Raw genomic sequence first — 24648 nt, 5'->3', positions numbered from 1 at the left:
TTTAAAAATGATAAGAAGGGTTAATAAAATGCTACCAGAAAATATGTAAGACCTCTTCTGATTCTGAAATTTCTACAAAACCATGCTGACTCAATATAATAAGACTGCTAGATATAGTCGTAAACAAAATAAACAGCTGTGTAGTTTTGGCTAAACTTCATAAGCATTAGACACAGCTGCTTCAGAAAATGTTCACAATAAAAATATTACTCATACAGCGGCTTGGGATGCATACTTTATGGTAACTTTTCACTGACAGGTGAGCAACCATATAGCCAATCATCACTTTAAACTACAATCTAATACTTTAAAATTCACGTTAGTGTAATTTGCAACATCCAATGGTACTTGCATTGGAAGCAAAAAGAGAAACAGATGTGAACCTTGTTTACCTGTAAAATTGTAGTCAATTTTACCTTACAAATTGCTTAGATGGTACCCTTCACCGGCCTGTAATGAACAGAATTGTGTCTCTCTCATGACTTAGCACTTCAGGGGCTGAAGCACTTTGAGCTAATAATGTGTGAGTGAGGTTTGTCTATTCTGTTATCTATATATTTGGCTGGCTGTTTTTTTTTATAAACATGCCTTAAATCAGTGAACTCATTTTCCTCCAGGACTTGGCATGCAGGAAGCTATATTTTATATTTTTGTTCCTACAACTCACTCCTTAAGATTAACATTGACAAATGCTGTCTTGAAAAATCATTTTTACTGACTCAATCAACGGTAGCACCATGTGCATAGAAAAGGCTCATGCTGCAAACATTATTGCTCTTATAACATTCATGAATGACTATACAGAACACATGACACCCAGTGTTTGAAACAAAACAATTTACCTGTTATCTTTCTTAACATCGTGCTGTTCGTGACAAATCATAAGATCTAGAAATAGTTCTGTACAAAATAACACAGAGCAGAGGAATATTTTCTCTCTCTTTTTTGTTTGGTTTAAGGTCAGCATGATCGTGTAATGCATGGGCATTGTAAACATTTCAAAAGCTACAATGCAAGTCTTTTCCCAGAAACCTATTATAAAGAAGGTCACTGATGGTGTAGTGATGCACTCGCCTGACTTTGGTGCGGGCAGCGTGGGTTCAGTTCCCACTCAGTGACGGTGTGAATGTGAGTGCGAATGGTTGTCCGTGTCTACATGTGCCCTGCGACTGACTGGCAACCAGTTCAGGGTATAGTCCGCCTTTCGCCCGAAGTCAGCTGGGATAGGCTCCAGCGTCCCGCAACCCTAACCAGGATAAGCGGTGTTGACAATGGATGGATGGATATTATAAAGAAACAGTTTTGACCTTCAGTACAGTTCAGTTTGGTCAGCAGTGCCTGACACTAACAATATCATGCACAGATAGCAACTCCCACAGCCTCAGCGCTAATAGGTGAATGATGTAATTGCCTTTCGACTCAAAAAATAAAATAAAATAAATAAAGTGTTCTTCTGACAATCAACACTGCATTTGTTGACTGAAACCAGTCAGAGAATATCAACATCTATCCATATATCAACATCCATCCATATATATATATATATATATATATATATATACACACACACACACACACACACACACATCCATCCCTTAGCGCTTATTGCTCACAGGTGTGAATGTGAGTGCGAATGGTTGTTTATTTGTGCCCTACGATTGGCTGGTGGCCAGTTCAGGGTGTACCCCGCTTCTCGCCCAAAGATAGCTGGGTCAGGCTCCAGCATGCCCACAACCCTTGTGAGGATATATTTTATATTAGAGTGGATGTATTGTAGAGATTTAATATTTGGCACAAAAAAAGATAAATATCACATGAGCTAATAACTTGCACCTCACTCTTAAATACTTTATGGTGGCGTTACTTTTGGTGATATACTTTTATAGTAGGCCTACTATCATATCCATATTACAAATGGATGAGCCTTACAATATGCAAATACATGTCACGTATGGATAGGTTTTCGCCATCGGAACGTTTTCCAAACAACAATGGAATTATTAATTTTTCACTTCTGTGCGTCAAGACTTTCATTACATATTTTGTGTAGGCAGAAATAAAAAAAAGTCGTCAATCCAAAACATCCCCTCTGATCTGGCCAGTGGACCGATTTGGGACTCATTTGTCCAAAGCTTCATATTTAAGGCACATTCTGGTTTCTGCTGTTGTACAGCTTTGCTGCAAAGCTTTGCCTGGCATCAGCTGGCCCAAACTTGCATACAGCGATAAAAAAACCACAAAAACAGTTTCTTAGCCAATATTATATGGAAGTGAAATGGACTTATACCATTCAATGTTAATGCGCATGCGCCAGAATTACATCACAATGACCTTTCGCGGCCCATGCCTATAAATAAAATGTTTTCTTGATCGCAAGATAATCAGCAAGCAAAATAATGTCACGCTCCAAAAAAAGGGGCCCACACTGGAATTTTATGTAAAATGTCAGCTTTAAAATTTTGGTGCCATATACCATGGCTGATCTGTCTTGAAGATTTCATCCCTTGATGGGACATATTTATGGCATAAAGCCTATATAGTGTTAGGCAATTATGATGCAATGCTTGCAAAAAATGTTAATGAGAGAAAAATACTATCTTAATATAACCTTGTTGCATCCAATCTAATCAAGGTAGGAACATATACACGGTCAGAGTTTTATCTTGCAGTGCTATTTATTTATTTTTAAAGAAAATGACAATTATGCTTTGATCCTATAGTGAGAAGTACTAAGAATATAATCTCAAATCTGGGATATCAGAGGATTTAGAGGACAAACCAAAATACATTTAAGACATCAAATAATGTTTCAATTTCCAGCAAAGTCAAAGTTCAAGTGTAACAGTTGTTCCAGTGTTATTTTTACAAGGATTTGAGTGTATTAATCAGCAAAAATATTAAAATTTATAAAAATAAAACCTCTCTGAAACCACACTTTGAGTGAATCTGACTGACAATACAGCAGTTAAAAATAAGTTACAGTTCATAATACATTGAAATATGTACCGATGAAGAAAGTTTACACATACAGTATATTCATGTATGCAAATAAAACAAGGGAAATGTTTTGTACACATCAAATAAGATCTAAAGATTGTTTTAGGAGAAAATATGTAAATTGACAGTATTCAATTAGAAAGTGTAACTGTCATTTTGTTTGTATTTACATTTATCAGCTGAAAGACACCCTTTCCAGCAAAGATTGACATATTCATAAAACATAAGCTCACATTGTATCAAATAACATTAAAAAAGCTGTTTATCATGATTATTACAAATGAAAAATGCAACAGTTAACCGGCCAATTACATAGAAAACTTTATGCAGTCTATACTAGTTCTCTTACTGAATGCAACAGTAATTTAACATAAACCTACTGATTTTGACATGATAATGTTTAGACCCAGTAACACTTGGATATTTTTGAAATGCAATAATTTTACTTGAGTACAATTTCAATTTGCATTACATCTTAAGTACTGTAATTTCTCGTGTATAATGCACATCCCTCCCCCCAAAATTGTCAAAACGCAATAGTGCGCATTATACATGAGTAGAGGGGCAAATGGAAAAAAAACTTTCACATTTTCTAAATGTATGTTGCCATCTAGTGGTTATGAAAAAGCTGTACACTTTCATTCCAAAATGCCACCGCCACCTAGTGGTTATTAAAAAAGTGTAGCCTACACTTTCATTCCAATATGACAGAGGTATGTACGTATGACTGCATATATGTACAGTTTTGCTCATAAATTTACATACCCTGGCAGAATTTGGGAATTTTTTTCTTTTTTTTTTTTAAATAAATATGACTGATGACTGAACAACAACCATCATTAATTTCTTTATGGTTATGTTTTGTTTAATGATAATTATTTTCTGAAATGTTTGGCCATTTAATTTTAATCCCATTGAAATATAAATTTTGCCTGATCCTTCATGTGTTTTCTTTAAAGAATTTAACCATCTTACAAATTCTACCTGGGTAATCAAACATATGACCACAACTGTGTGTTATCGCATTTACTTAATAAAAGTAGGGCTGTGAATTTCAAAATAAAATAAGTAAATTAAAAAAAAATAAGGATTACGTGTTCAAATAAAACTGCTTACTTCAGAATAATTCTTTGAAAAAAAACTAACAAAATGCAGATAATACTTCATGTTTTGATCATATGGGTAGAAGCAAAATCATGCATTGAAAAAATGCATTAGAAATAGGTAGAACGGTTTTCCAGAATTTTGAGGTCAACTTTGGGGGTGCGTATTATACATGGGTGCGCATTATACTTGAGAAATTACGGTACTCAACTATTAGAATTCATTGTAACAAACAGAAGTGGTTCTTTTAGTCCTAGTGAATTGTAAACAAATATTTTAATTAATTTTGTAAAACAATTTCTTATTTGTAATGTTCAGTGTTGTCAGTGGTTTCATCTACTGTGGCTTTCTTTTTTTTTTTTTTTTAATTTGGGCCTTCTAAACCACACTAGTTAAACAGTCTTGGGTAGTTATTACTTAATACTGAACTGATTTTTCAAGTATGAGTAGAAGAGAAAATGACTGAAGGTCAGATATATTCCTCCTTTGGCAGTTTCCCACCCCAGCACCTAGCTGCTAGTCAAGCTCCCACAAAGTATTTGAATCTTTAGCGGCTGTACCTGCCTACAACCTTTTCGTTAACCTTTCTCTGAGGGTTTGTGAAACTGTTTTTTCAAACAACCATTGATGTTAGGAATCGGAGAAACACACCATTCTTAAAACTAAACCAGAGTCAAGTGGTGGTAGTTTATGCCCTAAAACTCCAGCTCCTCTGAAAAGGGTTAGAGGGTTTCTTGAGGTTGAAAAACATTCGGTGAGGTTTGAGGAGAGGGTTTTTCTCAGGTATGACAGCTGCTCTACTTCCCTCAGAGGGGAATCGTTTGCGGTAGATTTCAGGATATGACTTTTGGAACTGAAATGAAATTTGTATTACTTAGCAAAGTCAAATGGAAGAATGTTTAAATGGGCATTTTATAAGCTTATATGTTCACATGAAGGCATACCTGTTTAAGTCTCTTCCTTTTGTCCTTGGGGGGAAGTTCGTTGTCAGAGATCAGGCCTTCCAGTAGGTCCTGCAGAGGAGTCTGGGTACCGATCACCTTCGGCTCCACCGACTCCACCTTGCTAATCTGTTTATAAAATGCTGGAGATGTGCTGAAATCTGTGTCAGAACCTGCATATTTAATCTGATGGGGGTGGGGGACAAAAGAAAACAGAAGTGACTTTGGTCACTGGATATAATGAACACCAAATAAATTTGTGCCTCTAAAGCTTAAATAAACTCCACTTCAAATATTTTATGCAAGCTTGTTCTCATATCAGCATATATTTCCAAGGTTATGTGCAGGTGTAAACGCTGAATTAAAGACGTGCTTTTGTTACAATGTTTGAGTAATCACAAGAAAACAGGTACATACAGGAGAAAGAAAACCGTGTCATTGGGTCTGTCTCAGTGTGAAAGCTGGAGTTCAGTGTCACATCAGCCACACCGCCCATTTATGATTTAGCATGAAATTGTAGCCGTCAAGCCCAGACCATGCTGAAAGATGTGTAATCCTTTTAGTGTCTTGCTAAGGAGAGTCAAATCATCCCAGTCCATAACAATAATTCGTTCAATATTTCTGTGCCGTGTTGGGAAAGGAGGCCACATCCTCCTTTTAGACATTTTGATGATGAGATGCTACTATAGTCATGTAATTCCAGAGATCAACTGTAGCTGTGCAACCAGAGAAAGAGAGAGCAACAGAGTGCTCTTGTTATGCATATCAGCTAAAAAGCACATACAAACCTAAAACATCAGTTGTAGTAATCTATGATGCAATAACTAAAGACTGCGTCTTTGACTGTAGGAGGAAGCTGATATTATATATAATAAATAGTTATGGAAAAACTGCAATGGGCAGCTTGCCATTCACCTATTTCTAAATGACACAGACCTGAACTCTTCGGAGGTGAGAAAGGTGCTCCTCAACTTGGTGGCGCAGCTTATCGGGAACTTGAAAGATGGTGTTGTGGTACTCCATCATGAAAGTGACCAGCTTTGAGGCAAGAAGCTCATCCAAGTCCATCTCATCCGGGGAGCCCAAAACACAGTGTGAGAACATCTGCACCATCTAGGCAGGGGCGAATGCAGGAAATAATTTACAATCGATCATCCAGCTGCAAAGGAGCAAAACTGTTTACTGAGTGCTTGCATGGTATCTAAGATACAGTAGCTACGACATGTTCAATATAGCAATCCAAAGAAAACACATTTAGAAAATGAAAATGTTAAACGCTGGAGAGACTACGTCTCCCGGTTGGCCTGGGAACTAGGAGAGGGAAGTCTGGCCTTCCCTGCTTAAGCTGCTGCCCACTGCGACCAGACACCAGATAAGCGGTAGAAAATGGATGGACGGATGTTTTAAGTTGAGCTGTTTTAGGTCAATTAGGATGACCACATAATTAGTATTTGCTAAATACCAGAATAATGAGAAGGATTTTTTTTTGTGACAAATTTTCAGTACATTCTTCACAGTCAGAAGTTCACATACATTTCACTACTATTGCCTTTAAGCTGTATGACTTTGGTCAAACACTTTGGATATCCTTCCACAAGCTTCTCACAATAGTTGGCAGGAATATTGGTCCAGTCATCCTGACAGAAGTGGTTTAACTGAGCCAGGTTTGTAGCCCACCTTGCTCATACATGCCTTTTCACGTCTGCTTATAAATTGTCAGTAGGGTTGAGATCAGGGCTTTGTGATGGCCACTCCAAAACAATGACTTTGTTATTCTTTAGCCACTTTGTCACCAGTTTGGCAGTATGCTTTGGGTCATTCTCCATTTGGAAGACCCATTTGCATCCAAGCTTTAACTTCCTGGATGATATCTTGAGATATTGCTTCACTATTTCCACGTAATTTGTTTTCCTCATGATGCCACCTTGGCCTATTTTGTGAAGTGCACCAGTCCCTCCTGTAACAAACAACCCCAAAACACGATGTTGCCACCCACTTATTTCAAAGTTGGGATGGTGTTCTCAGGCTTCCAAGCTGCCTTCTTTAACCTCCAAACGTAACAATGCTCATTACAGCCAAATAATTAAATTTTTGTTCCATCAGAGCACACGTCTCCAAAAATTAAGGTATTTGTCCATGTGTGGATTTAAAAACTGAAAACTGGCTTTTTGATGTTTCTTTTAGAGTAATGACATCTTCCTAGCAGAGTGGCCTTTCAGCCAATGATGTCGGTATGTTACTCGTTCCACTGTGGATAATGTTACACTTTTACCAGCTTCTTCACAAGGTCTTTTGCTTTTGTTCCTGGTTGATATGCACATTCTGGATCAAAGCAGAGTTTATCTCTGGGACACAGAACCTGTCTCCTTCCTGAGAGGTATGATGGCTGGACATTCCCATGGTGTTTATACTTGCGCGTTATTGTTTGAACAGATGAGTGTGGCACCTTCAGGCATCTGGAAAATACACTCAAGGATGAACCAGACTTGTGCAAGTCCACAATTCTATTGTTGATATTGTGGCTAATTACTTTAGATTTTCCTATGATGTTACACAAAGAAACAGCATGTTTCAGGTGTGCCTAACTTCAAAAACAGGTGTGTCTCTAATTAAGTCGAATGTTGTCAATAAACCTATCAGAAGCTTCCAAAGAACTGAAAAATCATCATCTGGATTTTCCCAAACTGTTTAAAGGCATAATAATTATTCTGGCATTTAGCAAATAGAAATAACTCCGAACTGACCTAAAACAGAAAAAGTCTGATTTTATGTCAGACGAGAAAAAAAAGTGTCTTTTTATATAGTATATGTAAATATCAGTTTTAAATTGTATATACAGTTACTTTGATGAATCAAACATGAAGTAAATACAGTCCTCCTCACCATTATTGTTACCCATGAAGTACTAAATGTGGAATATCTCCTGAGGAAAATTAATCAAGTGAAACAACATATTTCTACAGAGAACTTGCGTTTGATACAAAAGAGCAAATGATAAACAACATTTTATGGACAGATGAAACAAAACTAGAGCTTTTTTGCAATGCATACAAACAGTATGTGTACAGATGGCGCAATGAAGCCTTTAAGGAAAAGAACACCCTGCTAACACTCAAGCATGGTGGAGGATCCACAATGCTGCGGGGCTGCTGTTACATCTGGTACGAGAGGCCTTGACTACATCATTGGAATCATGAAATCAGAAAATTATCAAGAGACTTTAGAGCGAAATATCTTACCCAGTGTAAGAAAACTTGGTCTGAGGTGAAGATCATGGGTCCTCCAGCAAGACAAAGACCCAACGCAACATCCAAAAACACAGAGGAATGGTTGAAAAGGAAATAATGGACTGTTTTAAAATGGCCAGCAATGAGTCCTGATCTCAGTCCTGCTGAAAATCTTTGGGGGTAGCTGAAATCTGCCACTGGGGAAAAGAACCCTGCAAATGTTCAAGAGCCTGAACAAATTGCAAAAGAAGAGCGGGAGAAATTGCCACCTGAGAACTGCAAAAATCTTATAGATGGATACAAGAAAGGTTTGGAAGCTGTCGTCGCTGCCAAAGAGTGTGCAACAGAATATTAAGGTGGTGTGCCAATATTGGTGCATACTATATACTGTTTTTTTCTTTGAAATTACAATATCTATAAAATGGAAAAAAAAAAAGAAAATTAAAATGAAGGGGTGCCATTTAGTGTTGCACCGAGTAATATAAGTTTGGTACATTTCCACTTATTTCTGAAGATATACAGATTATGAAAAACACACTGGCAAAGCATTCTGGGATTTGTAATATTAGTGGTGCATGTGCTAGATACTGGCGGGCCAGCTGTAATACACATTTAATATGGTCTTGCGGGCCAAATATAATTACATCGTGGGCCGTGTATTTATGAGAGCAAGACTTTCACTCGTGCGTATGAGAGCATTTGACTAGTGTTTATGGGGGCCTTTCAGTAGTTTGTGTGTGTGTCAAAACATTTGAATAGTAAGTGCGAGAGCTAATCCTGAATAATGTCCCTAACGGCCCCTCATAGAAGCCCAGCTTTTGTGCGCTCCAACAGGATACAGGCTACACTTGTCGCCTGAGACCACCCTGGAAATCGGGGAGTTTGAGAAGAATAAAAATCCACCCGAATGCAAAAGGAAAACCACTTACTATCCATGTGCAATCAAAAGGTCCACTTTTCGAGTGTCATGGCTCCGCACACAATGAAAAACAGCACTGGCTGGCCACTGAGTGGGTGCACACATGTATTGCTTGCAATTTGAGAAATCAAATGCAGTCATATACATGAATACTGCACACTAAAGCGTATACAGTATTACATATGAGTAAATTAAATTACATATACATAGAAATAATTTATATAGTCACGGAAAAAATATTACACCCATTGTTAGTTTCTTGTTCAGTTTTAATGTCTGGTGCAACTAAAAATACATTTGTTTGGACAAATATAGTGACAACGAAAATAGCTCATGAGTTTAGCATAAGAGCTGATACCAAGGCTCAAGCAATTTTCAATGGTTTTCTCGATAATAACCAAACTCATATTTAATAATAAAATTAAGCATATGTATTCTTCAGCTAAAATGCATTTAGTGGTACCAGGCATTAAAATGAACAGGAAACTGAAGAAACAAGGGTGATGTAATATTTTTATTTAATGATTGTAATTACTGTATCATACATATACCGTATATAGTTGTACAATTTTGTATTCGTCATATAATATATATGATTATGCAGGCATTTATCGAATTATTTTAAAACTGACTAATGTTAAGAACGGGCTATTTCTATTATATAATTTTTCAAGGTTATTGAAATTCCTTGAAATAGTAAAAATATAAAGATATTCGAAGTTGTTTTGTCAGCTTTCATTCCACTGCTTTTGCTAATGTTTGAGATTTTTGCCGTGATGTTGTTTCAGCACCGGTATCGAGGTACGTTACGCAGGTATAGTATTGAAGTCAACATTTTGGTATCAAGACACCACAAGTGCCAATAATGGTAAGCAGGACTGTATCTGTTTGGAATCCATACCAGTGTGCGGGAGGCAATAGTGTCATTGAGTGGTGGCAGTTGGGGGTTCTGAGAGACCCGCGCCATGAGTCTCAGCAAAAGCTGAAGATGTCTTCGATTGGGCGGCGGCAGCAAAAGAGTGCTCACTTGAAGAGCCTCAGTGGCCAATTCTTGTTTCTGTAGGAGACCTGGAGAGACAATTAAGGAGGCAAGAATGATACAATGAACCAAAGTGTTCGATCATAGAGGTGACAGGTGCACATAAAAACAACTACAGATAAAAAAAACTCACTGAGAATGTTGACAAAGACTTCATATAGATGAAAAGTCAAGAGGGGTTCTTTAAGTCTCTGATAGTAATCAATTACTGTTTTCAGGACATCCCTCTCAAATCCTGGGTAAACTGGTTGTTTGGCGTCATTGCCGTTAGGCCCTTAAACAGAAGAAGACAATTCAATTTTTAGTTCTAAACACACTGAAGTTGCCAGTGATAAATACAGTACCCTGCAAAGGTACTGTAATAGCAGCAAAGGCCACTAGCTTTGTCCTTTTAATTATTGTTGTCAATGCAGTTATTTTGACTTGTTAAAACAATAGGTCAGAAATTGCAGGAAAACAAAAAAGGTCAGAAATGGCAGGATAAAAAATACAAAATGAAATTTCAAAAAGCTCTTTAGAAGGTTGGTGCATTGGTCATGGAAGAACCAATTTAATTTTGGTGTGGATTTGGATATCGGTGTAGATGCAGTACTTTATCTTCACTCTGAGTTTATTTATCAGTCAAGTTCTTTCACACCAAACTCATCCAACCATGCTTTTAAGGACCTCACTCTGTGCTCTGGGGGTGCAATTGTGGAGCGGAGGGGTTTTCCCTAAACTAATGGTAAATTGCCTGCACTTATATAGTACTTTATCGACACCATCACGGTGCCCAAAGCACTTCACAAAGCCTCACATTCACCCATACATTCGTACAACAATGGGTAGCTGCTGCCATACAAGGCGCTGCCAGGCGCACTGGGAGCAAATTGGGGTTCAGTATCTCGCCCAAGGACACTTCGACATGCAGTCAGTCGGAGCTGGGATTCGAAATGGTAACCCTTCAGCCACTGGACGACCTGCTCTACCCTAATGTCACAGCAGGATAAGCGCTATGGAGAATGGAGGAATGGGTGGTCCACCGACAGACCCTTTCCAAAATATTTTAGTCATGGAAAGGTTTATTTATTGCCATAATTCCATTCAAAAAGTTAAAGTTTCATAGATTATAGATTCAGGTCCAACAATTTAAACAATTTCAAATATTTATTTTTTACATAATTTGGACTTCCAGCTCATGAAAACCCACGAAATCAGGAATTCAAAAAATTCGAATACTTTGAAGCCCAAAATTTGCAGCCCCTAAATGTTTAAAACTGAGTGTCACACACTAATCATCTACTAAACTCAAAGCACCTGCACAGGTTTCCCTCGGTGTCATAAAATTGCTTCAGTTTGGTTCAATTGTCTCAGTTATCAATATCATATCAATGGAAAGTCTAGTGGAAGGACAAAATGTGGCAGGAGATGATGCACCAGCAAAAGAGATGACCGTGGGCTTCAGCGGATTATCAAGCAGAAATCCAGAAAGAGTGCAATGAGGTGGGAGTCACAGCTTCAAAAACCACCACACTCAGACGCATCCGGGAGATGGGCTACAACTGTCAGGTTCCCCCGGGTCAAGTCACTTCTGAGCCTGAACCAACGTAGGAAGCGTCACAACTGGGCCAAGGAGAAGAAGGACTGGACTGATGGCCAGTGGTCAAAGGTCCTCTTTTCCGATGAAAGTGTGGCTTTCATTCAGAAATCAAGGTCCAAGGGTTTGGAGGAAGACGGGTGAAGAACAGAACTGCTTGAGGTCCAGTGTGAAATATCCACAGTCAGTCATGATTTGGGGTGCAATGTCCAGTGCAGGTGTTGGTAAACTCTGCTTTCTTAAATCCAAGGTCACCGCAACAGTCTACCAGAATGTTTTAGAGGACTTGATTATTCCTTCTGTTGAGGATCTGCAGATTTCGTTTTCCATCAGGACCTTGCCCCTGCCGATACCGCCAGAAGCCAACTCGCCAGATCGAAACCCCATTGAGAATGTATGGGGTATTATCAAGAGAAAAATGAGGGGCACCAGACCCAAAAACAAAGAAGAATGGCCATAAGCATCAAGGAAATATGGGCTTCCATAACTCCCAGGCAATGCCACGGCGCATCGAGGCAGTGATTAAAGCAAAGGGATCCGCAACAAAGTATTGATGATTAACATATCATTTTGAAAGGACCATATTCTGATTGATTTAATGTGACCCTAATTTCTCTTTTTTTCTCAAGAAATTGGCAAGTAAATGGTGATTTCTTCACAGTATTCTAATTTTTTTAAATTCTTAATTTCATTTGCTTTATGAGCTGAAAGCCCAAATTATGTAAATATAAACAAGTGAAAACAAGTAAATAATTGTTTTTAAATTGTAGGCCCTGAATTTATAATCTATGAAAGTTTGACTTTTGGAATGGAATTATGGAAATATCTTTTCCATGATATTACATGTTTTTGGAAAGGGTCTGTGTATAGTGTAGTGGATTTTCTGGAGGTCTTTCACACAAATATATCTGCTAAAGTCTGACACAGTAAAATATTGCACACAACTTACAGTTGGCCAAGCATTTCATTGCTGATATAACCCAGTAAGGCATGTCATCTGAAAACAAGAGGATCAGAGTGGTAATAGTCAGATATTTCATCAGAAACAGAAAATATTCTTAAATACTGGATTATGCCATTACCAGAATTGTTCTCCAACACAACTATGCCCGACTTATTGACTTTGAAGACGTTGTGAACTATGTGATTGCCTTTCACGTGAACTGGATTTAACACACCATCCAATGTCGTTAGACCCAGCACTCGCTGTAAACTGGCAGTCAAATCATACAATACATCAAGAAAATTAACAACATGCAAAGTAGCAATAATCAACATTGGAGAGATCGCTACATACTGTGAAGCAGTCATTGATTTCCAGATGTTGTCCACTTGCTTGGGAGTGATATCTTTTCTGCGAATGAGCTTGCATTCATGCACATCCCCAATCGCTACACTGTGCCTTTTGGTCCAAAAATCGGAAGGCTGTTAAAAAGGACAGATATGTAAACAGTTTTCAGGTTAAAAAATGTTGGTACATCTACATAATGCATGAATACATAAATAACAACAATAATAACAATTACAATAATAATAACAACGTGTGAATGTGAGTGCGAATGGTTGTTTGTTTATATGTGCCCTGCGATTGGCTGGCGACTAGTTTAGGGTTTACCCCGCCTCTCGCCCAGTCAGCTGGGATAGGCTCCAGCATGCCCGCAACCCTAGGGAGGATAAGCTGTATGGAAAATGAATGAATGAATGAATAACGCATTAGAAAAATAAGTACATTATTAGTATTATTATTATTGTTGTACTTATCATTATTTTATTGTTAATATTGTATAACGAAACAAAGGTCGAAACCTGTTTTAAGGCCCAAACATTTGTTTAAGAAATAAAAATGTAAAACTTTTCTGACAAATAACGATGACAATTTTTAGAAATAACGAATTTAATTTTAATGAACAAAGTATGAGGTTGGAAACATAAGAAATTGACTCGCGCGTATTTCACGCTTCCTCTGACCGTCCCTCTTCGCCCTGACGCTGCTCCACTGTAGCGTCCGTTTCCACTGTGTTTTTCCGACAGAAGAACATAGTTATAGGTAGTTGTTGCCGCTCTTTTTTCTTCTGGGCGAGAAGATTCTTATAAACAAACATGCCACCTTCGATAGTTAACACCATCCTTTGCCTTATGGGTGCGACCGCAGGTGCCCTTGTCAGTGCAGCACGTTACGTCGACGTTGGTTATGTCTGGGAGAAAACTTGCAAACAGGAGGCACTTCAGAGTCACACTGTTAGCAATCGAACACTAATTTAAATTTAGCAAGCCGTACGTATTCTGTGCTGTACAGGAGACATGGCACGGAGGAGATGGATTCAAATTGGTCTACAGTACCGTAGCCAATCAGGACGCAGAATACAATGCGGGTTTGTACGCTGTAAAAATACAGCATTCAGAATTGCACTGTAAAAAATATGCGGTCAATTAGGACGCAATGTGGGTTCGTACGTTGTAAAAAAAAAACAGCATGCAAAATTGCACTGTAAAAAAATCTGCGATAGTCAAACCGCGAAGAAGCATCCATGGGTTCACTGTACACTTATGTAGCAATTTTCTTGACATTCAAAGCGGTTTACAATTGCACACAGCCTGGTGGTGGTAAGCTACTTGTGCAGCACAGCTACCCTGGAGCAGTCTGACGGAAGCATAGCAACCATTCTGCGCCTACGGCCCCTACGATTACCACCATCAAACATCCAACCACATTTATTCATGGTCAAAGTGGGTTGTCTTGCCCAGGGACTCGATGACGACCTGTGCTCGGCAAGGGATACAAAACGGCGATCCTCCGCGTGCAGGGTGTACTCTTTTCCTCTGCGCCATGCCGCCAATATGGACATGATATTTTTAAATACTTTATATAAAAAAAATAAAATCAAACAAATTTAATAGAATATGTATTTATTACTCTATATACCACCTTAAAAAAAGAATTGAAACAAAGTGCTGTAAAGGATTACAAATCAAACATAAGAAAAAACAAAGAACAACACAAAAACAAAGTGAAAATACTTAAACAAGGGCATAGTCTCAAATGCAATCTCAAAAACATGAGGAAGAACCTGTTGCTTGAGTGGTGTTTTTTTAAAGTGAGGAATTAGAGCGAGAGAGACCCGCTGCAGTATGATTGGCTGCCTGCTGCAACATAATTAACAGCTTCTTCCAGATAGCAAACGCTGTTATCCACAGCACCGTCACGTACATGTGCACCACATGCGTGTGACAGACAGGCTAGTACAATGTTGAGTCTGGCCAGTGGAGTGGCCACCACATACTTACAGTGCCTTGAAAAAGTATTGGCCCCCTTCTCATGTTCTTATATTTTTGCATAGGTTCCCCACTTTGTTTAAGATTATCAGACAAATCTAAATTAACAAATATAACCCAAGTAATCTTAAAATGCTTTAAAAAAAAAAAAAAAAAAAAAAAGATTTCAATTATTAAGGGGGAAAAAAGCTACTCAAAGTTGTTAAGTCATGAATTAATTGCGGCTCATCACAATTTGAGGGTAATTTTCACTGACCACACCCAAGCCTGATTACCGCCAGACCTGTTCAATCAAGAAATCATTTTAACAGAATCTGTCCCGACAAAATCAAGTCAGACAAAAGGCCTAAGAAAGCTGCAACAAAATGACACGTCCAAAGAAATTCCAGAACAGTCGAGAAATAAAATTACATCTATCAGTCTGGAAAGGGTTACAAAAGCCATTGCTTCCTGATTTTGTGGGCGGGGCTAAAACACAGTCCCGTGATGTCACGGGGCTGGTGCGTATATTTTCTTGCGCAAGTTCCCTCCCCCACTATATAAGTACAAAGTGATGTCATCTTGTTTGGCTATGCTGCTCAGTTGTGAGTTAGCTGTGCTTAGCTTTATAACAAAGCCCATTTACCACTCCAGCGTGCAGTTAGCAAGCTAACAATGGCTACACCCCAAAAATGCATCATCGCTGGATGACTCAATTTATAGAACATCTTTTAAGCTCCCAAAAAAAAAATGGAAATAAATAAGTGATTGACTGACTTATTAAAGACACACACAGATGGCTGAACATCAACACTACCACCCGACTGCAGTGCGCATTTTATGACGGATAGCTTTTGAAACTTTCATCAGAGACAACGTGGCTTCGTGGGTAACTTGACACAAGTGAATGGGGCAGTGCCGACTGTATAACTACCTGGGCTTCCTAATGCCGTCCCGCTGTTGTCAGGTGCTATGTTCGGCTGTGAGATTATGTCTCCAACAATGAGGGTAAGTTGACGTGTGCGTATTTCTTATGATTATAGTCCACAATAACCACTCAATTGTGAAGTTGAGGCTCCTAACCTGATTTTACATCATATAAGGTATCACCCCTCAGTATGTTTGATTCCTTTTGGCAGCATCCATTCGAGACGCCCGCAGCATCTGAGAGGTGCTCCTTATTATTGAAGTTTTGAAACCTGAATTTATATACTTAGCCATTTACTTTTTTTAATTCATTCAAACTTGGTAGACTTGTCAACATTACTCTTCTCTGTGGTGTGCCAAATTTACATTCCATTCCATTTTTGGGCCGGTTTAGTGCCTTTTAAAGCTTTAGAATTCCAGCAAACCATAGGGAGAGCCATTATCTTCACATAGAGAAAACATGGAACTGTGGTGAACCTTTCCAGGAGTGGCCGGCCTACAAAGATTACACCAAGAGAACCGCAATGACTCATCCAGGAGGCCACAAAGGAACCCAAGATAACTTCTAAAGAACTGCTGGCCTCCCTTGCCTCAGTTAAGGTGAGTGTTCATGACACAAGCATAAGGAAGATGCCGTTCCAAGTTGAAAACCACTGTTGACCAAAAAAGTGAGGAGGGACAGAGCCAGGAGAGCTGAATACGGTTCTTTCTTTTAAAATGACTTATTTGAGAGCTCTGAATATCTTTAAAAAAAGATCTTTAAGAAATAAGTTTTTTTCTCTTTGACTATAACTGGAGCTGGAGACCAGTGTTCTATGTTCTAGCCATGAGTGCGGCCTTGACTTACATTTTTTTTTCCCCCTTAGAAGTTGTCACTTGGTCGATTTTTTGCTTCGTGCTGTGAAACAAAATTTTAGTTATGAGCAAGCTTCAGATACGCGGTTGCTCAAGTGAAGTGAAATGAGAAGACCTGCAAGGAGGAGTTGCTTATGTTTTATGAAAAACAGTTCTATTTAATTAAAAACAAAAATGTTGGTGTTTTGGGGGACATTGATTTGATATTTGATAAATTGAGTTATGAGGTTGGTCAAACATCTAATTACACTCGCAAGTCAAAGTACCATAACGTACTCCAACTTTAACTTACAAATTCAATGTATGTAGCGGACATGCCACGCAAAAGATGCCACCCGGCACCCCAGCCTCCCACTACCGCCAATCCCCGCTGAGGTAGACGTTAATTGCAGAGTCACACGCAGACTCTAAACGGATCAACACAATAAACTATCTTCAACAAGACACAGACATTTGCTTTGCCATGCCGAAGCTAAGTGAATCACGGCTGCCTGGCACTTCAAGCCGGAGACCCAAGGATGCCAAGTTCGCCCCCCGGACACTAAGTTAATTAACTCCTCGCCAGTCGAAAGATCGCACCAACAAAGGCGCCTCCACTCTGTTGAGTACCACCACTTGGGAGTTGGAACAGGCAACAGCGACACCCACGGGCGACGGAACGACACTACAGACATGGGTTAATAAGAGTCTGTGACTCGAGTTAATATTTTAAGAACTTTTCATGAACGCCACTAGTGACTGTATTGCTGCAAACTTAAATATCTAACGTCAAATATGTTGTTAACTGAACCAGGTGTAATGTTCTCCACACAACATTTGAAACAGTCATTACAGGTATGAAAGAGGATGAGCGTGGAACAATGCAGGGTGAGGAGATGGTCTCGTTTTCTTAAATCCAATAATTCATATTTTATTCCACTGGTTTTAAACCGCAAAATAATCCTAAAATGGAAAAATAAAACCAAAAGGCAGTCCAGCCCCTCGGTGTACGCGAAGGTGGTAGAAAAAAAGGGGGGGGGGGGCGGGGGGGGGGGTAAAGCCCCTTTTATGGCCAGAGCTGGGATCAGGAGAGAAGCTTTTGTCTTCCTTTGGTCAACCCGACCAACTCGCCGACGACCGGGCCAGGCAGGACGCCCACCTCACCCGAGGTGGCAAGGACACATCGGATGATACCCAGCTGCAGAGCCTCCTGCAAGCGCTGCGAGCCACCCTGCTTGGGGGCCCGAGCACAGTCCGAGGGAACGGAGGGGGACGCAACGCGACCCCTCCGAACGTCTGGCAAACAGAGACACCCGAGAGACGTCCTGCCTGGGAACTTGTTGGCCTCTTCTCCTTCCTTCTTTTCCTTACGTCGAATCCACCTGTTCCCGGTGCGGACCGGGCCGGCCGAACACTCGGGAGTTTGACTCGCCTGCCTCAAACGTGTTCCAGACACGCAAGTCCAACATTGCGGTCTACTAAAAGTACCTCTCCATACGTCGAAAACCGCGGACGCCGCTCCGGTGAGTAACTCTGGGAAAAAACTGAGCGGATATTCGAAAGATTATATGATTTTGTTGTCGGTACCCCCCTACCCATCATTGAGGACTTGCACGCTGCCAGAACTAAGACAAGGGCGTGCAAAATCCTCTCGGAACCTCCGCACCCCGGTCACCAGCTCTTCCAGCTCCTTCCCTCAGGTAGGCGCTACCGATCAATGCAAACTAGAACTAGTAGACATTCCAACAGCTTCTTCCCTCTTGCGATCAACTTCTTAAACACCTAACCTATAATTCCATTACAATAAGATGGCAATTTTTTGACTTGAGTTCTTTGTCACATTTCTGTGGGGCCAATTATGTATTACTCGTGCACTCACTGTAGTTGTCCCGCCATGCTGCACTATTTGCATATACTGGCCACTCATGCCAGAGTAACATCTGCTCCATTTGCACACGATTGAGGAGTATCTGTAACATTTGCACAACCAACATTGTCCCAGATTATCGCACTACTCGTCACTTTAAACCGCATACACTCCTTGAAGTCTCAGCGCCCTTTGCACAATGGTCATTGCACCGGACTATTGCAATATTAGTCATTCGAACTGCTCTAAGTGCTAGAGGACTCTGCATCTTTTTGCACAATTGTTTTTTGTCAATGTCTTTATGTCGCCAAAGTGTTCTGTAAATTGACTGTCTGTTGTACTAGAGCGGCTCCAACTACCGGAGACAAATTCCTTGTGTGTTTTGGACATACTTGGCAAATGAAGATGATTCTGATTCTGATATTTGGGTTTATATTAACGAGACCAGGAGTTCTCAGCCATACGCATTCACTGCACGCCCATTCTGCTCATCTCACGTCACAAATCCCTTCCATCGCCAATGTTCGTCTGTACCTTGTTTGTTTTGTGTTTGTCTGTATTTTATCCTGTTGAAACCCCTTTTTATTATTAAATTTTCTATAACATTCACCGCTTGCATTGATTATGTGTGTGTTTGGGTTCGGAACGAAAGCTCTAGAAAGTCTAGAACTCAAAGCTTCTAAAATTTAGCCAGATTCCGATAAGAGACTGATTACAAAGGTTTGACGTCATTTCGCCTCAAGTTAAACTTGTAAAAATATGACGTGGTGCCCCCCATATATGTCAAATATCTTGATTTATAACACTGTAATTTAAAATTACGATAACCCGGAAGTGACGCAGGCGCCGCTTCCAACTCATCGTTTCCTTCTAAATTAAGCACAATTCTTACAAATCCCAAAAACGCTACACATGCATTCACAAACGTATTCTTACAAATTTCTAGCGCCACGCAAACCCCAATAGAGGAACAATTGTTACTATCTCACCATGCCAGTAGACTTCACAAGTGTGGTGTTTTCCTGCTGCGGTAGTTCTTCGTAGTCATCCCAGCGGATGAGTCTTGGCAGGTCAGTGCTGTTTCTCGACAGGGATCTCGATGGAAAAGACTTGAGGGGAGACAAAGTGGGGAATCTAAAACAAAAAGGAGAACTCAATGAGCTCAGCGAAGTTGTATTAGTCACAAAGTATCTCACTCACACACACACACACACACACACACACAAAATTACATGTGGGATCAGGAAGCCATCCAACTTCTCTACAGTAACCAGTCCAGCCTCACACACGTGCACTAATAAAGAAACTATGTTTACCTGTACAAATGACTGTTATCTTCAAAGTCCTCCGTCCCATGGCGTCCCTTCATGTCTTCAATGACATGGGCCTTGAGAAACTTCCTGAGCAGCTGCAAGGTCTGGTAGCGAGTCACTTCTGGCCCAAAGTTGCAATTGTGCCGGAGAAGCTGATTGAGATAATCCACAGCCTCGGATCCTGAGAAAGTGCAATCATAGTAGCGGAAGTGCGCCCAATGTCTTCTTAATGGCATACCTCCACGGAAGAGTTGAATGGTTTCATTCCACTGTAAAAGAATATTTTTAATATGAAGTTTTGTATTAACAAATTATGTGTATAATGAATCTGCATGTTGCAAGTTCTGCTGTTCATGCACGGTTGAGGGGCTTGCTGGTGCCGTGCTTGTATTTTCTCAAAAGTTCTATGGGGAGTGTAATGTTGTTGCAGGGTCAACTATTTAATGCCACTCTCTGTTGAACTTAACTGTCAAACTAAATAATTACATGTGCATTTAAAACTACCAAACAATGTTGCCTGAAAAATGGCCTGCAAGCTTAATGCTAACATATAATGGAAAACACAGTTGACCCTAACCCTAGTGATGAGCATCGATAGTTGCAGTTTTGGAGTCCTTTAGATTTATAGATAGTGTAGCGAAAACGCCTATGAGGCATAGTTTTCAACTGCAACCCCCACGAGCTGATAACATTTGCATTCCTGCCTTCTGACTCTCAACGATTCGGTCTGTTTCCACAAGACGCAGGAAATCTGATTGATGTCACCTGGGCCATAAACTGGTCATCACTCCTCCTCCAGCCATTCTTACTTATTCTTTTCCAATGTGATAGTTTGGGATGAATGCACGACAATGGATTTATTAGTTAGACAAGCCACAATGGAATTACTATTTGCCGCCATTTGCAGGAACTCAAATGAAGTACAATGAACCATCCTGGAACATTGGTGGAGCATGGGTGACACCCGCTGGCGTTTAAGAGTCACTGCAAGTTTATTGGTTTTCTTAGCCACCAAATAAAGTTAAACAAACTCATTGCATAGATTAACCATGGTGTGTGAGACAATGCAAAAGCTGGGAATTGATTTCTTATTTTAGGTCCACTAGTTTTAGACCACACATAATTCTAGAGTGAAATTCAAGATCAGCGGCGTGGTCTGTCCTTCCTGCTCTTGCCTTTGGAGCCACCCCTCTTTCTTTCTTGGTACAAAAGACTGAAGCCTTTTGTTCTCTGAGCTATTGGTTTTTCCTGCTCGCCAAAGACGCCGGCTCCCACCCAAGTAGCCCCACAGAAGCAAGCCAAATCGGGCTAAGCCCGGCCAAATCTTCCTTGCCGCACCAACAATCGCTGACCACAGAGTTATTCTGCCGACTTCCCAACTCCACTTTTGTGAGGGGGTGAGTCACCAGCAAGAGGAATCCGGCGGGAAGGACAAGTTTTCTCTGAATGTTAACCAAGCCTGTACCCTTTCTTTTACTTTTTCTTCAAATCAACCTGTTTGACGCCCTTGCCCAGCCATCGGGTGGATTGACCCGCCTGCCTATTTGTTCTTCGCAACATGAGTACAACTTGCTGATTACCAAAAACCATGCATAATTGGGCTTAAACTAACGGCCACAGAAATTCCCAGCTCTAGCATCCCTCACTGCACATCCACTTATCCCATATATATCTATAGATATATATCTATATAGAGATATCTATCTATCTATCTATATAGATATATATCTATATAGGGCAGGAGGCGGGGTACACCCTGAAAAAAAAAAAAATATATATATATATATATATATATATAGTCACGCCTACGGGCAAGTTAGGGTCTCCAATTAATGCATGTTTTTGGGATGTAGGAGAAAACCCACGCAGGGACGGGATAACATGCAAACTCCACACAGGTGCGATCGATATATATATATATATATATATATATATATATATATATATATATATATATATATATATATATATGTATGTATATATATATATATATATATATATATATATATATATATATATATATATATATATATATGTGTGTGTGTGTGTGTTCTGAGGACCGGGGTTCAATCCCCGGCCCCGCCTGTGTGGGGTTTGCATGTTCTCCCCGTGCCTGCGTGGGTTTTCTCCGGGCAGTCCGGTTTCCTCCTACATCCCAAAAACATGCATGGTAGGTTAATTGAAGTCTCCAAATTGCCCTTAGGTATGAATGTGAGTGTGAATGGTTGTTTGTTTATGTGTGCCCTGCGATTGGCTAGCAACCAGTTCAGGGTGTACCCCGCCTCCTGCCCGATGATAGCTGGGATAGGCTCCAGCACTCCCGCGATCCTCGTGAGCATAAGCGGCTCAGAAAATGGTTGGATGGATGGACTTGCAAAGAGAAACACAAAAAACATAGACTGTTGGGAATAATTTGGTAAAATTTCATGGAACAAATACAGTGCTGCATTATAACTTTAGTTTTAAATGTAGGTTAGTCCTTCTGATAGTACGGTGGCCTGGAAGTGCAAAACAATATAACAAAACACGAAACACGTTAACATTTCAGGAAACACAAAAACAAAAGATTAAATAAATTCCGATTGCGTAAATCCGGAAAGGGAGGGGCCCATTTCACAGACATTCTTGGAAATCCCACAGCGTTTCTCAGAAAGACCTGCCCCGCTTCAAAATGATTGGCTCCTGCATCGCGGGAAGGGTAGGCTACACAGATGGAACGTGATGTCCATCCCAAATAGCGATTGTATATGCGGACGCCATGAACAGCGAGCCTGTCTAGGTGTTTGATGCTGTATCTACAACATCTTTTACTTTATCACATTTCTTAAACCATAAAAAGATAGATTAAGAGTTTAGGAAGAAGTAGGCTGCTAAAGAGAGAGGATGCTGGTGAGAATTAAAGGGAAAGTGTGGATATTGGCAAGGAAGCTGCCAGCTCCATTCATTTTTTAACGTACCGTGCGAGCGATCTACCTTGCATACATTCTGGTCTGGTCGATCGGGAAGGAAACAGTTGCCTAACGACGCACACTGCGCCATAGTTCAGTCGGATGGTTTTCTTGAGCGGCCGTCCACTGGTTTTGACGCGATTCAAAATTATCATCTCCGTCGCACGCCGTCTTCACGTCCCAGTTTACATTCAATCAAAATTCCCCTCTGGTGAAAAGAAATTACCGGGCTTGCGAGCCGTGCCGCCGCGTTGCCTCGGCTCAAGCCATATAAATAGTAAAAAATGTTGTTTAACATCAATGCTAAACTATACTCATAATGTATAATGTGCCTGTCGACGAAAAAGCATAGCTTGTGACCAGAATTGTGTTTTCTGAAATGTTAAAGTATATTCTTCTTCAATATTCTTCTATTGTTTTGCACTTCCAGGCCACCGTATGATATTGTTGAGCGGCAGCCTTCACAGAGTGGGCCATATTGGCCCTGACTGTCCACCACTGGAGGATTGCATGGCACTTTGTAACTTGGTTTTGAATGTGCTATAGAAATAGCTATTATTATCATTCTACATGTTGCTACTTTGCAACTCGAGTGTTTTCAATGGATACTTTTATAAGAGTAGCCATCTGATCTTTTCCCACGCAAACAAAACATTGCTTAAATCAAGACTGCATATTGTACTATGATGTGACCAATGTCTTTCAAAAGAAATTCGGCACAAACAACAGACTGTGCAAACGTGATGCGAGATGTTTGTCTCAACAATGGCAAAGTGGAAACTATTGACGTTATTTTGGGAACATAGTACGTTCCAAACTCTTGATGTTTGGCTAGTTAGCACAGTCAATACGAATAGCTCCTTAACTACTTTATGCGATTCCAAATATATATCTACCCATTACATTTACGTAGGAACTGCGTTGAAACTGTTTAATAGCCATATCATAAACAATTACATGCTACGATAACCTAATTTAAAGTAAACAAACAAACTGTTTCTTTTGTTTGGATTTCTTAACGTGACTCACCAGCTTTGTCGCCCTGTACGGCCCTGCTCCAATAACTCTTCCCTCCATTACCCGTAACTGATATAATATTTACTGATTCAAAAACATTGAAATCTCAACTACTTTTAGACGCTTAACGTGCCTGATCAGATTCCGTCCGGACTACGGACGGAAACGTTGTTGCCAACTTGCCAACTTTGAATCTCTTGCGTCACATAAAATGGACAACGTGATTGGATGGAAAGCTCAGCACGTGACCAGTAGACCCGCTGTCGATGTCGCCCACCGTCCCGTCAATGTTGAGCTTGACAAATCAAATTATATGATCATGTATTACCTGTTTTGAACCAGAAAATATAAAATAAATGGTATGTTCTTACAAAAATGGTGCCAAAATTGTACTTGAATTCTGGAATGACCTGATACATATGAAATTGCTTGGTGTTGCCAGAAAGAAAGAGTTGGTGACACAACGGTGACTGGTGTCATTTCTGTTCAATGTAACGTTTTTCTGCGTGTGAATGTTTGTGTATGCATGGCAGAAACATCTGATCCCATTTGTTGTTTGTTGTTGGTTTGTTTTTTAACATAACAGTACACTGCTGACAGAAAACGTACAACCGGCAGAATTGGAAAATAAACCAGATCTCGTTAACTTCCTTTAGTGCTACATGCTGACATGTAAGGATTTCCCTT

The 24648-nt window shown here is 39.9% G+C and overlaps 1 protein-coding gene across 3 annotated transcripts; it reads right to left on the bottom strand.

Annotated features, from left to right (window-relative positions):
• Nucleotides 1–4421: 4421 nt before the first annotated feature.
• depdc1b (DEP domain containing 1B) lies at nt 4422–24126 on the bottom strand. 3 transcript variants are annotated; one of them, XM_061673874.1, is made up of 12 exons: nt 23974–24126; nt 20235–20265; nt 20000–20177; nt 19673–19817; nt 13101–13228; nt 12886–13016; nt 12753–12800; nt 10361–10501; nt 10090–10256; nt 5979–6155; nt 5046–5228; nt 4422–4954 (listed from the first exon to the last, which is right to left on the bottom strand). In XM_061673874.1, the coding sequence occupies exons 1-12, from the start codon at nt 24019–24021 to the stop codon at nt 4790–4792; spliced, it is 1542 nt and encodes a 513-aa protein (XP_061529858.1). In that variant the 5' UTR covers nt 24022–24126; the 3' UTR covers nt 4422–4789. The 3 variants fall into 3 exon arrangements, with proteins under 3 accessions (XP_061529858.1, XP_061529857.1, XP_061529859.1); XM_061673873.1 differs by having other exon boundaries at nt 20000–20265; XM_061673875.1 differs by lacking the exon at nt 20235–20265 and having other exon boundaries at nt 23974–24120.
• Between the last annotated feature and the right edge of the window lie 522 nt (nt 24127–24648).

The sequence above is a fragment of the Phycodurus eques genome, chromosome 4, assembly GCF_024500275.1.
Source record: "Phycodurus eques isolate BA_2022a chromosome 4, UOR_Pequ_1.1, whole genome shotgun sequence".
Taxonomy (NCBI): domain Eukaryota; kingdom Metazoa; phylum Chordata; class Actinopteri; order Syngnathiformes; family Syngnathidae; genus Phycodurus; species Phycodurus eques.
This window is presented reverse-complemented; position numbering and strand designations above follow the sequence as displayed.

Bases quoted from the DNA above. Each gene is read 5' to 3' on its own strand.
- depdc1b (XM_061673873.1), bottom strand. From the start codon at position 24,021: ATGGAGGGAAGAGTTATTGGAGCAGGGCCGTACAGGGCGACAAAGCTG. The intron at 20,266-23,973 runs GTGAGTCACGTT...ATTCTTTTACAG, and splicing joins CGTACAGGGCGACAAAGCTG to TGGAATGAAACCATTCAACT. The intron at 6,156-10,089 runs GTATGGATTCCA...GCCCCTGCCTAG, and splicing joins CTATTGCCTCCCGCACACTG to ATGGTGCAGATGTTCTCACA.